The sequence below is a fragment of the Bufo bufo genome, chromosome 1 (assembly GCF_905171765.1).
Source record: "Bufo bufo chromosome 1, aBufBuf1.1, whole genome shotgun sequence".
Taxonomy (NCBI): Eukaryota; Metazoa; Chordata; class Amphibia; order Anura; family Bufonidae; genus Bufo; species Bufo bufo.
In genome coordinates, this window is record NC_053389.1 from 452,855,798 (window position 1) to 452,868,728 (window position 12,931).

Here is a 12,931-nt window from a genome sequence, read left to right on the forward strand (position 1 = left end):
GCTAATAATTTTGACATATACACCGCTCAAACAATATCCACAGTAACCTCCCCCCGCTCTTATTCCTAGCCCATACCTATCCTCCTCGATCAGTACATTCACACGGAGCGCAATAATCCTCTTGTGAGCTCCAACCAAGGACTACAACATCCAGAATTATCGATCCAGGCTCCCCATATCGCCTCAAATTTAGATAGATTATTTCTTTTTTGGTATACTCCCCTTTCCAGGCGAACTACCATATTCAATCGACTTACATACTCCGATATATCTGGAGGTATCGATTGTAACCATTTTGCCGCTAACGTTTTCCGTGCTTGGTACAACATTCTATTTATTCCAGTGGCTATTACTGATTGTAAATTATCCTCTGGTATTATACCCAATAAGCACAACTTAGGGTCAAGAGCAAAATGGGCACTATATACCTTATTTACTAGGTGCATCACTGCCTTCCAATATGTTGTCAATAAGGGACATGCCCATAGCATATGGAACAGGTCTGCCTCAGCATTCCTACATTTAGGACATTCCGGACTGTCTCTACCGCCAACTTTAAATAGAAACACTGGGGTCTTATAGACTCTATGGATTAAATATAGATGGGATAGCCGCGCCCCCTCACTGAGGGATAAATTTGGGGTGAGGTCTAATACCTCCTCCCATTGCGCATCTGTAATACTACCCACATCTCTTTCCCAGTGATGTCTAATTTTGAGAGGATATTTTTTTAGAAAGTATTCTAACAAGGCCTGATACACTATGGAAATCGCTCCCTTTACCAGTCCTGCATTAACCGCTGCATTTAGCATCTGATTAGATACGAACATCACCGTAGCTATTTTAGACTGAGCTTCCAAAGCATGCCTGAGCTGCAGATACCTATAGAACTGTGTGGAAGGTAAGCTAAATTCAGAACATAACTGCTGGTACTGCTTTAGGACCCCATTTGAGTAGATATGGCCTAGATTCCAAATCCCTTTATTTTCCCACTGTGAATACCCATTTAAGCCAATCAGTTCATGAAGCGCCGGGTTGTTCCATAAAGGCGAGATATTGACCAGTCCCGTTATTCCTAAAATGTTCTTTGCCTTAACCCAAACCCTTCTCATAAGTTGTAAAGTTGGAATACGCCCAGCTTCTCCTTTTACTTCTCCCTCTATGGCTGCTAATGGGGGAGACCTACCCGAGACCCACCCCATCAACTGACCACTCCCTCCCATTTCACCCATCACACCCCAGCCTTTGAAATGTTGTAATTGAGCAGACAAAAAGTATAACATAGGATTAGGTAGTGCCAAACCACCCGCATTCTTATTTCTCTGTAAGGTCTCATATTTCTCTGTAAGGTCTTTATTATTTTTCCAGAGAAAAAAACGAAACAGCTGTTGAATCTTGTAAAAATAATGTGTAGGAATCCACACAGGGGAGTTGTGCAAAATATATAACAACTGGGGCATCAGAATCATCTTCAATCGGTTACCTCTCCCTACCAACGATAATGGTAACCTGTGCCAGGTGGCAACCTTATTTTTGAACTTCTCTATCAAAGGCAATAAGTTATTAGAAATATATTCACCGGGGTTCATCGATACTACCACCCCAAGGTACTTAAAGGAATATACTACTTTAAGCTCAGAGGAATTGGCATCATAAGCTTGTAAGTGCAGAGATATTGGGAGGATCACTGATTTATCCCAGTTTATGAGAAGTCCAGACTGGCCACCAAACTCCGAAATTATGGAGATTATAGAGTCCAGGGAGTGAGCTAAATTACCTACATAAATCAACATATCGTCCACATAGAGAGATACGTGTTCTTCCATGGTACCCCTCACGAATCTCATACCAATGGTGTGGACCTTAGGAGACATGCTAATGGCTCTATCGCCAATGCGAACAAGAGGGGGGACAACGGGCAACCTTGCCTCATCCCTCTCTCCAGAGCCAATGCAGGCGACAGCTGACCGTTCACTCTAATTCTAGCCCTAGGCTCACAATATAGAAGCTTAACCCAACTAAGAAATCCTGAGCCCATCCTATTCATAACCGCCCAGAGATATTCCCACTCAACACTGTCAAAGGCTTTGGCAGCGTCGAGTGAGACCACCGCAGCTCCACTATCCTGTCTATCTCTCCCCTCAAGCTGAAGATTTAAAAATAACCGCCTGAGATTCAGAGCTGTGGATTTTCCAGGCATAAATCCAGATTAATCATCATGGATAATAGTTTGAATAACCTTAAGTAGCCGATTGGCCAAGACTTTAGCAAGAAGTTTTACATCCACTGTCAGGAGCGAGATGGGTCTATAGGAGTCTACAAGAGTGGGGTCCTTGCCTGGTTTGGGCAGCACTACTACGACCGCCTCTCTCATGGAGCAAGGCAATTTACCCTCCCGAAGGGCATCTTTAAAGACCATTAGAAGCTGCGGAAGTAACAGCTCCCCATGTTTTTTATAGAATTCGCCAGGTAGGCCATCCCCACCCAGCGCCTTATCATTAGGGATAGATTTCAGCGCCACTTCTAGTTCCTCCAAAGATATATCTTTATCCAGGAGCAGCCTATTCTCCTCTGATAAGACTGGCATATCTATCCCTACCAAATAATTGGATCTATCGGATGCAGTGGTGGCCAGTCTGGACCTGTACACCTCCCTAAAATGAGCATAAAACTCTCTCAGAATATTTTCATCTCCTGTTACCAATTGTCCCCCAGACTCTCTAATTGAGGCTATACTAGAAGGGCCAGATTGTGCCTTAATCACGGTAGCCAATAAATGGCCCGCACTTTCCCCTTCAGCAAAGTATCTCTGAGCCGCAAAAAGACGCTTGTCCTCAACCTTAGTTTGTACGTGTTCTTTCAATAGATTTTGGGCTTCCTTCCAATTTGCCTCTTTAATCGATGTGGGCTGATCTACATATTTCGCTTCTAAATGCATAACTCTATCTGAGAGCTCCCTAAACAGATCTCGGCTCTTACACTAATATGTTTTTATATATAACCCCCTAACGTACGCCTTTAGGGCGTCCCAAACTATTGCCACAGATGCAGAGCCTACATTAATAGCTAAATAATCAGCAATGGCCCCAGAGATTTCACTTCCGGTATCCACTAACGTGAGCCAGAATGGGTTCAAACGCCAAATAGGCCAAGTTGTATGCAGTTGACTTCCCATTACCAATGTAATCAATAGTGGAGAATGGTCTGATATACTGCGAGGTAGATATGAAATCTCTTTTGTCAGAGCCACCAAGGCTGAGGATCCAATGGCTAAATCTATTCTGGATAAGGAGTTGTAAGAAGGAGAGTAACATGAATATTGACGCTGTCCAGGATGCATGGTTCTCCAAATGTCACATAGATCTACTTCCTCCAGCAGTTTTGCCAGAGAAGTAGGGGCATTAGTGTGTGTCCCTTATCCAGTGTGAAATTTATCTAGAGAGCCGTCAAGATACATGTTAAAGTCTCCCACAATAAGTATAGGGACTGACGGGAATTTGGAAGTGAAAGCAATAACAGTCTTCATAATTTCAGCCAAGTATGGAGGGGGAACGTATACGGCCACTAGAATAAGCCGGAATTGAAAAATCTTGCAGTCTACACATACAAATCTACCGTCGATATCAATATATGATTCCTGAGCTATAAATGGAATAGATCTATGTACTAAAATACTGACACCTCGGGCATGCGTGGAGTAGGTAGAGTGAAACTCACAACCCATCCATGCTTTATGAATCAGGCGCGTCTTATCAGGGGTTAAATGGGTCTCGGACAAACATATAATAGCTGGTTGTAAATCCTGCAGGGTATGAAAAATAGCAGACCGTTTAGATACCTGCGACATCCCTCTCACATTCCATGCAAGAACTTTAACGGAATACATTATGGTGCCACATGTGAATATATAGAAGCCAGTGCCGATCACCCCGGAGGAATCTCCTAATAACAATAGGAAGAGAAATATATCCTGCTCCATTAACCCCCTATCCCAACATTCCCATAACCATCGTAGACATGTTTCGTATTGTGAACCAAACAGGGGTACACAAGAGATAAGCAAAGTGAACCTAACCGTTAAAAACTAACGCTATAAACAAAGGTGACGAAACGGTCACAAATATTAGTTTTCACAAAGTTTGCTGCTAAACTGCTTTTAGATCTTTATTTCGGTTGTTTCTGTGATGTAGTGAAATATAATTACACGCACTTCATACGTTTTCAAAGGCTTTTATCGACAATTACATGACATTTATGCAAAAAGTCAGTATTTGCAGTGTTGGCCCTTCTTTTTCAGGACCTCTGCAATTCGACTGGGCATGCTCTCAATCAACTTCTGGGCCAATTCCTGACTGATAGCAACCCATTCTTTCATAATCCCTTCTTGGAGTTTGTCAGAATTAGTGGGTTTTTGTTTGTCCACCCGCCTCTTGAGGATTGACCACAAGTTCTCAATGGGATTAAGATCTGGGGAGTTTCCAGGCCATGGACCCAAAATGTCAACGTTTTGGTCCCCGAGCCACTTAGTTATCACTTTTGCCTGGAAAATGCATTGTTCTTCACCAAACTGTTGTTGGATTGTTGGAAGAAGTTGCTGTTGGAGGGTGTTTTGGTACCATTCTTTATTCATGGCTGTGTTTTTGGGCAAAATTGTGAGTGAGCCTACTCCCTTGGATGAGAAGCAACCCCACACATGAATGGTTTCAGGATGCTTTACTGTTGGCATGACACAGGACTGATGGTAGCGCTCATCTTTTCTTCTCCGGACAAGCCTTTTTCCAGATGCCCCAAACAATCGGAAAGAGGCTTCATCGGAGAATATGACTTTGCCCCAGTCCTCAGCAGTCCATTCACCATACTTTCTGCAGAAGAGCAATCTGTCCCTGATGGTTTTTTTGGAGAGAAGTGGCTTCTTTGCTGGCCTTCTTGACACCAGGCCATCTTCCAAAAGTCTTTGCCTCACTGTGCGTGCAGATGCGCTCACACCTGCCTGCTGCCATTCCTGAGCAAGCTCTGCACTGGTGGCACTCCGATCCCGCAGCTGAATCCTCTTTAGGAGAAGATCCTGGCGCTTGCTGGACTTTCTTGGACGCCCTGAAGCCTTCTTAACAAGAATTTAACCTCTTTCCTTGAAGTTCTTGATGATCCTATAAATTGTTGATTGAGGTGCAATCTTAGTAGCCATAATATCCTTGCCTGTGAAGCCATTTTTATGCAACGCAATGATGGCTGCACGCGTTTCTTTGCAGGTCACCATGGTTAACAATGGAAGAACAATGATTTCAAGCATCACCCTCCTTTTAACATGTCAAGTCTGCCATTTTAACCCAATCAGCCTGACATAATGATCTCCAGCCTTGTGCTCGTCAACATTCTCACCTGAGTTAACAAGACGATTACTGAAATGATCTCAGCAGGTCCTTTAATGACAGCAATGAAATGCAGTGGAAAGTTTTTTTGGGGATTAAGTTAATTTTCATGGCAAAGAAGGACTATGCAATTCATCTGATCACTCTTCATAACATTCTAGAGTATATGCAAATTGCTATTATAAAAATTTAAGCAGCAACTTTTCCAATTTCCAATATTTATCTAATTCTCAAAACTTTTGGCCACGACTGTAGTTAACATAAGCGCTGCATCCTGGATGTACAAATGGGTTATTTCACATAACCTCCCATCCTAACAGCATGGCGACCCTTATAATGCTATGAGTACAAAAAGAAATATCAACATACAAACCCCCCCCTCTTTAGATAGCAATAGTTCCAGAGAACCATAACGCATAATAAATAATAATATCCTAAGAAAAACTGTAATTATAGAACAGTTCCGCCAATAATTTGCCCGTTCCTTCAGGTGTTGTTGCCACACCGATGTTTCTCATGGGCATCCAGCCATTGACAGGCCTCCGCAGGATCTTCGAAGATGTGTGTGGATCCATTCGAAGTTTAGCCGGGTGCAACATGGAGTATGGCCGTTGCAGGGATCTCAACCGCTTTTTAACCTCCAAAAATCTCGCTCTCCGTTTTTGTATTTCCGCAGAAAAGTCCGAGAACAACAGAACTCGGTTACCGTTGATTTGTATATCGGGGCAGTTCCTGGCCGCTCTAAGGATGGCGTCCCGGTCTCTGTAATGTAAAACTTTGATCAAGAGAGGTCTCGGAGGCGCCCCTGGTGGTGGTGGGCGAAACGGTACCCGATGCGCTCGTTCAATTGCAAAGAGCGGGGACAATTTTTATTTTCCAATAGTGTCCACAAGCCATTTTTCCATAAACGATACGGGGTCTGAACCCTCAGTGCGTTCTGGAATTCCAATAAATCGCACATTGTTCCGTCTCAGACTGTTTTCCAAGTCGTCCGACTTTGATATGAGCAGGGAGACATTATGTATGACACGTTGTAAGTCCCTCTTAACGGGTGGCAGATGATCTTCCATCTCACTCATACGACCCTCCAACTCTCCAATTCGCTCTTTAAACTGCCGCATATCTTGTCTTATCAGCAGTACCTCTTCTTTGAGGCTCCCCACATTAGTATTTAGGGACGTGAGGGCTGTACTACACTGCGCCACCATTCTATACACATCTGCTATAGTAGGTTCGGCTATGGGTGCAGTCTCTAGCAGCAACTCTGGGCCCACCTTCTGTTGTAGATCTGAGGCATATGAGGCCGCTTCCCAACTCTCTGCTCCCTGCGGCTCGCCGGACGGACCAGCATCAAGCAATGGAGCACTAGCTGCAGATGTCGAGGTGCGGGCAAACTTCCCCAGCTTCGCCGCCACTTCGGAGAGTTTTGCAGCGTGCGCGGCGCCATTTTGTTTGTTCGGCGTATCATTGCGGCTCTCTTTAACCTCCTTCTCCTTAGACTTTTGGCGGTCATGGTGCCTCCAGATAGGTGTCCAACGTCTGGGGAGGCTTCTGAGCTGTATTGGTCCCTAATAAAGTCAGGTAGGAGACAGGTAGAAGATAAATTTCAGGAGTATGTCCAGGAGCTCCGCGCCACGCGTCTGTCTACATCGCCGGTCAGGCCACGCCCCCCTGAATGGAGTTGTTTTGGCGGGAAGCACATGGTTTTCTGCAAGCCTCATTCAGATAAATGGAACAGATTTTCAGTTGTAGTAATGGTCTGAAAACAATCTGCCACATGTAGGGGCACCCACATTTTTGGGCAGTTTCATTAGATAAACAAGGGCTATTTCCAAAAGAGTGCTGACTGTTGAACATGATGAATACACGCATCAGCATTGCAAAGCTGAACCTCCCATCAGGTTCCAGCAGGGTTCCTTAAGACATGCCACACTGTGTCAGAAAAAAACTTGGGGAAGATTTATCGTAGACCATCTTTCTATTCCAAACTGTTAGTATTTTACGCCAGTCTGTGATTTCCCCTGTGGTACCAGACAATGTGCCTAATTTATGATGAGGCCTCGTCATAAATTAGGCGCATGCTCTGGCAGTCTGTACACCTAAAGCGAAATTTACTCCAACTCCGAGATTTCAGTCTCTGGCATAGAATTTTTAGTCTTCTTTTACTCCAGAAAACTGGCATAAAAGAAGATAAATAAGCCGTTGCCACACCCCCTTCTCCAGAAAGTGATGAGGGTGGTGTTGAAATGACACTTCCACAAATAGCGTTTAAAAAGTTGCAAACACAAGGTCGTCGTCGTCTCCTCCATAATTTTTAAAAAGTCTGGGCATTGGGAGAGCCTTCTATGTGTCTTCTCCCTGCCCTGTTTGATTTGATTGACAAGTTCCTCCCAGTATGCATATAGGCAGAAATCTGGCAATCAAGCCAAGCAAGATGAGGAGAAGTCACACAGCGGCCTCATCTCCTCATTCCCAGCTGGTGTGATTCGGGCAGAATGAACCTGGTGACAGATTTAAGTTTTAAATGCCTCTTACTTTCCTCTTAGCAACCAAACATTACAGTGAATGCCAATTAGCTGAAAGCTTGTATTCAGTCATCATGGAGACATGGAGAAACAATTGATAAAATAGCATGCGTCAACTCTATGCTGCTAACCCTGAATAAAGACGTGAGGTGATTGGACAAAAAATACAATAAGAGGCTTGTGTTACGGGTGTAAAATAAGGACAATGTTTCTGTAAATACAATTCTTTTCTTAAAGTAACACTAAACTATGAAATGCCTTGAGCAGGGCCTGAATGGGTTGTATGCAGAACGATGATGTACTTTATGTGTCCTGCCCTGCCCCTCTAAGCTCATGCGCTAAACATAAAAATGAATAAACATTAAAAAATCTAGAGGAAAAACATTGCTTGCTATTATCTGGTTAAAAATTTGCCTTTCTATTAATTTCAAGTGAGCTATTTACCATGTTTGTTTCTGCTCCGCAATTAACTCATTGCTTTCCATAGGGCTTACAAGACAATTGTGGAGGAAGATTTAAAGTTTCCTTTAATATATGGCGAAGGGAAAAAGGTAACTGTTTTATCATATACTTGGTCACACTATTGACTGCATGTTCAAATTAATCTCGGGGACACTGCAGGAGCTGCCGGGTCTTCCCGAGACCGCGTTCAGCCCTGCAGTGAGGCTGAATGGGGCTGAGCTGCGATACTAAGCCCAGCCACTATACAATGTACGGCACTGTGCTTGTTAAGATTTTTCCACATCAGCAGACAACAATTAATGAGGTAACGATCTAACTTTACCATGAGATATAATGAGGAGAGTCTTACTGGTATTGTCTCGCATCTATTAACTTAGAACAAATTCAGCTTGATCTGTATGTATGATAGAAAGGAAGAGAGGTGAAAGTCTGGTAGGCAGCACCTTAGAGAACAATAGAACAATTTAAAGGGGTTTTCCAGATCGACGAGAGTCCGACACCTGGAAAAGCCTGGAAAACCCCTTTAATATCAACATTAATAGGAGATATGTCTATAGTTAAAAGGTAATGTGGTGTCTTCTCCTGATTTTGGGAGGACACTCCTGTGTGCCTCTAGGGGTTGAGAAGCAAAGGTGAGGCCATCTGCCACTGTTAACTACTTTTGTGAGAAAGGGTGCATGAGTAAACCCATGTGAACTAGGACTTTTACCAGATGGTGTATTTTTCATGGCTATCTCAACTTCATGCTCCTGAAAGTCCTCTTCTAAGTCCTTAAAAATAGTCTCAGGTAAAGTTGGGAGGGCTTTATCAGCTATGTAGTTACCTATGCAGTTAGTGAGAAGCCCTTTTTCCATATCTGAGTAATGACCTGTAATCTCATATATATATGTCATTGTAGTAGGTACAAAGGGGCACATTTAGTAAAACAGGTGTTTTACATAACTTCAGTGTATCCACCGCCGATTGTAAATGTAAGACAGGTTCCTAGCTGGCTTACATTTAGACCATTTTCTACGCCTAAACCAGGTGTAGAAAATGATAAATGAGACGGTCCCCTTCTCTGCCCACGCCACACCCCATTTTTTAGACCTGGAGTGAGCGTGAAATAAGTTGCAGATTCTGTCGCAACAAAAGTGGGGTATATCTGGTCACTAATGACCCCCAAAATGTTTCAATTTGCATAATAGGTATTAGTACCAGTGGAGTCCTTAATATGGGGGATATAGGTTGTAGTGGCACATGGATGAAGTAAGCGAGTAAGTGTCCGCATTTAACTGAAAAATTACAAAGAAATCTCTGAAACTGATCACTCTGTATTTGGCTTTTTTTGGTCTAACTGAGACCTAAGAGACTCTCGTCCTTGCTAAGTCTGTAGCCGTAACAGGGGATAAGGTGCATTTGTGTTCGGTCATTTACCCATGCTTAATCAACGTACCCCTTTGAACACATTTCAAAGGAGGGAGGTAGTATCAGAAGCGTGGGTCAAAAAAAGAGGATTCTATAATGTTTTTGACATCTACAACACAAAGGGCATCCTTCAAAATTTGGTCATTTAGTCGCCAGTTCCAGGATGAACTAAGAGTGTTAGATGGAAATATAGAGATGAAAACTGGAGCATGGTCAGACCACACGTTATCTACTGTGGACAGGCTTCCAAGCTAAAGCACAGTGACTGTAAATTCTACTGTAAGGATTACAAGACTGATAAAGGGTTTCTGTCACCTGAAAAATGGGTATTAATCTGGCTGACATTAGCTATGTGCTAATGTCAGCTGAACATAGCTATAGTAGTGCCATCTCACTGCCTGCCGCCATTATTGAGAAAAATGAACTGTTGTAATATGCTAATTAGCCTCTAGGAGCAGGGGGCGTTGCCCCTGTTCCTAGAGGCTCAGTTCTCCCACCTCTGGCCATGCCCTGCTACACTAGATTGACAGGGGCAGTCATAGTTGGTCTCCTACCTCTGGCCCTGTCTGCAGTGTAAATCCAGTGAGGTACAGTGAGGAAGCTAGCAGCCGGGGAGCACCCTTCACTCACTGCGCCTGCGCCAAATACTGAACGGCGCGAGATTTACCAACGATGCCTGCCCCTGTCAATCTAGTGTAGCAAGGCGTGGCTAGAGGTGGGAGAACGGAGCCTCTAGGAGCAGGAGCAACACCTCCCTGCTCCTAGAGCCAAATTAGCATATTATAAAAGTTTGTTTTTCTCAATAACGGCGGCAGGCAGTGAGATGGCACCAGGGGAGGGCTGGCGGCCTTAGTCCTGGGGGGAAAATCCAGTCAAGTGGCCCATTTTAGCCCCGCCCATTATTAAAAGCCGCTCCTACATATAATAGGCCACTCCCAACAAACACTGTACAGCTGACATTCTATTGTTGAGGCCTGTCTCTACACATCATACGGAGAGGGGAGGACCTGTCCTGGCTGCACTGCCTGCTTCACAGTATACAATAAACAACCCAGCTCTGAATCCTCACCCAGCTCTGAATCCTCCTTCTGCAAATGGCAGGAGGAGGAGCCGGAGCATCTCCTCTCCTACATAGCGCCCCATACCTCTTACATCCAGTGATGTCACCTTTGTTGTAGACGTTCTCTTTCTTTATCTTCTGCATTTAGACCCGACCGCCATGATGATTTTTCTGCCATCTCCCGTCTCTGCAGAGATTGAGAAACAGACATTAGTTTCCCACATTTCCATCATCTTCACATCTTATGAACACCCTTTCCTGCCACCCCCAATACTATACTGCAGAAACAGTCCCTCTGGAAATACTACTACCACACAGATAGTGCCCCCAATACTGTGCCCGCTGTGCCCCCAATACTATACTGCAGAAACAGTCCCCCTGGAAATACTGCTACCACACAGATAGTGCCCCAATACTGTGCCCGCTATGCCCCCAATACTATACTGCAGAAACAGTCCCACTGGAAATACTACTACCACACAGATAGTGCCCCCAATACTGTGCCCGCTGTGCCCCCAATACTATACTGCAGAAACAGTCCCCCTGGAAATACTGCTACCACACAGATAGTGCCCCAATACTGTGCCCGCTATGCCCCCAATACTATACTGCAGAAACAGTCCCCCTGGAAATACTACTACCACACAGATAGTGCCCCCTTAAACAATTATTGGCACACAGTGCTCTAAAAAATAACATCGCCCAGACACTAATAGTATAAAGATAATGTCCCCCAAAAATAATTGTGCTAAGCTGATACTATGCCAGGGTGCCCCCAAAGTAACAGTGCTCCCCAAAATCCCACCAATAGAAATAATTCTCTGCCAGAGCACACTTAGTAGTAATAATGCCCCTATAGTGCCCTAGTAATCATGTTCCTCATAGCCCCCAGTAGTAGTAGTAAAGCTCCCCATAACACCCCCTAGTAGTACTAATTCTCCCTATAATATGACAGTACATGAAATACCCCCGCTTAGTGCCCGCAGTTGAGCTAATGTCCCCATAATGTATGCCAGTATAAAATACCTCTATATAGTGCCCCAGTAAATGCCCTCATAGTGCTCCTCTCCCCCTTCCCCATAGTGTCCCCCATAATATGCCAGTAAAAAAATGCCCCTTCTTAGTGCCCCCAGCAGATGCCCCTATAGTGCTCCTCTCCCCCACAATGTGCCAGTAAAAAATGCCCCTTCTTAGTGCCACCATATGCCCCAATAGTGCTCCACTCCCCCATAGTGCCCCCAAATAATGCCCTATAGTGCCTCCCATAATGTGCCAGTAAAAAATGCCCCCTTAGTGCCAACAAATGCCATAGTGCCCCCCATAATGTGCCAATACAAAAGGCCCCTTTAGAGCCCCCACTTCCCCATAGTTCCCCCAAATAATGCCCCTATAGTAACACCAGATGCTCTCCCCTATAGTGCCCCCCATAATGTGCCAATAATTAAAAAAAGCCCCTTTAGAGCCCCCAGATACCCCCATAGTGCTCCTCTTCCCCATGGTGCCCCCCCATAATTTGCCAGTAAGAAATGCCCCCATAGTGCCCCCCCCATAGTGACAGCTCCCCTCATAGTGCCAGCTCCCCCCCATAGTGCCAGCTCCCCCTCCCTAGTGCCAGCTCCCCCATAGCCATAGTGACAGCTCCCCCCACAAAGAAAAAAAACAAAACACTAATACTTACCTCCATCAGCAGCGATGCAGGCCTCTTCCGGCCTGTGTCCCTGCTGTGTGCTGCCCGGCTCAGGCGGCGCGATGATAATGACGTCATCGCGCTGCCTGAGCCCGCCTCTGATAGGCTGCAGGCATTAGTGCCTGCGGCCTATCAGAAGAACAGGGGAGGGACACGCCTCTCCCTCCCCTGCCCCACAGCACAGCCATCTGTATCGCTGTCCTGAGGACGGCAATACAGATGAATATGGAGATGAGCGCTTCCACAATGGAAGCGCTCATCTCCTACTGCCTGCCGCCACTGCTGCCCGCCGCAATTACATCCAGGGCCGCGCCGCCTGTGGTGATCAGCGGTGCGGCCCTGAGGAATAAAAAAAAATATTTTTGTTAAAGATGGGTGGCCCAGCGGCCGTTTTTTTAGGGCGGCCTGGGGTGCAATTGCC

The 12,931-nt window shown here is 45.0% G+C and overlaps 1 protein-coding gene across 2 annotated transcripts in view; it reads left to right on the plus strand.

The window, feature by feature from the left end:
• The window catches only part of PPM1H (protein phosphatase, Mg2+/Mn2+ dependent 1H), a 233,048-nt gene that overhangs the window by 183,898 nt on the left and 36,219 nt on the right, over positions 1 to 12,931 (plus strand). For both annotated transcript variants that reach the window (XM_040408372.1, XM_040408363.1), the window contains exon 7: positions 8,382 to 8,445. In XM_040408372.1, the coding sequence (XP_040264306.1) occupies positions 8,382 to 8,445 (64 nt within the window). The remainder of the gene's footprint in view (positions 1 to 8,381; positions 8,446 to 12,931) is intronic.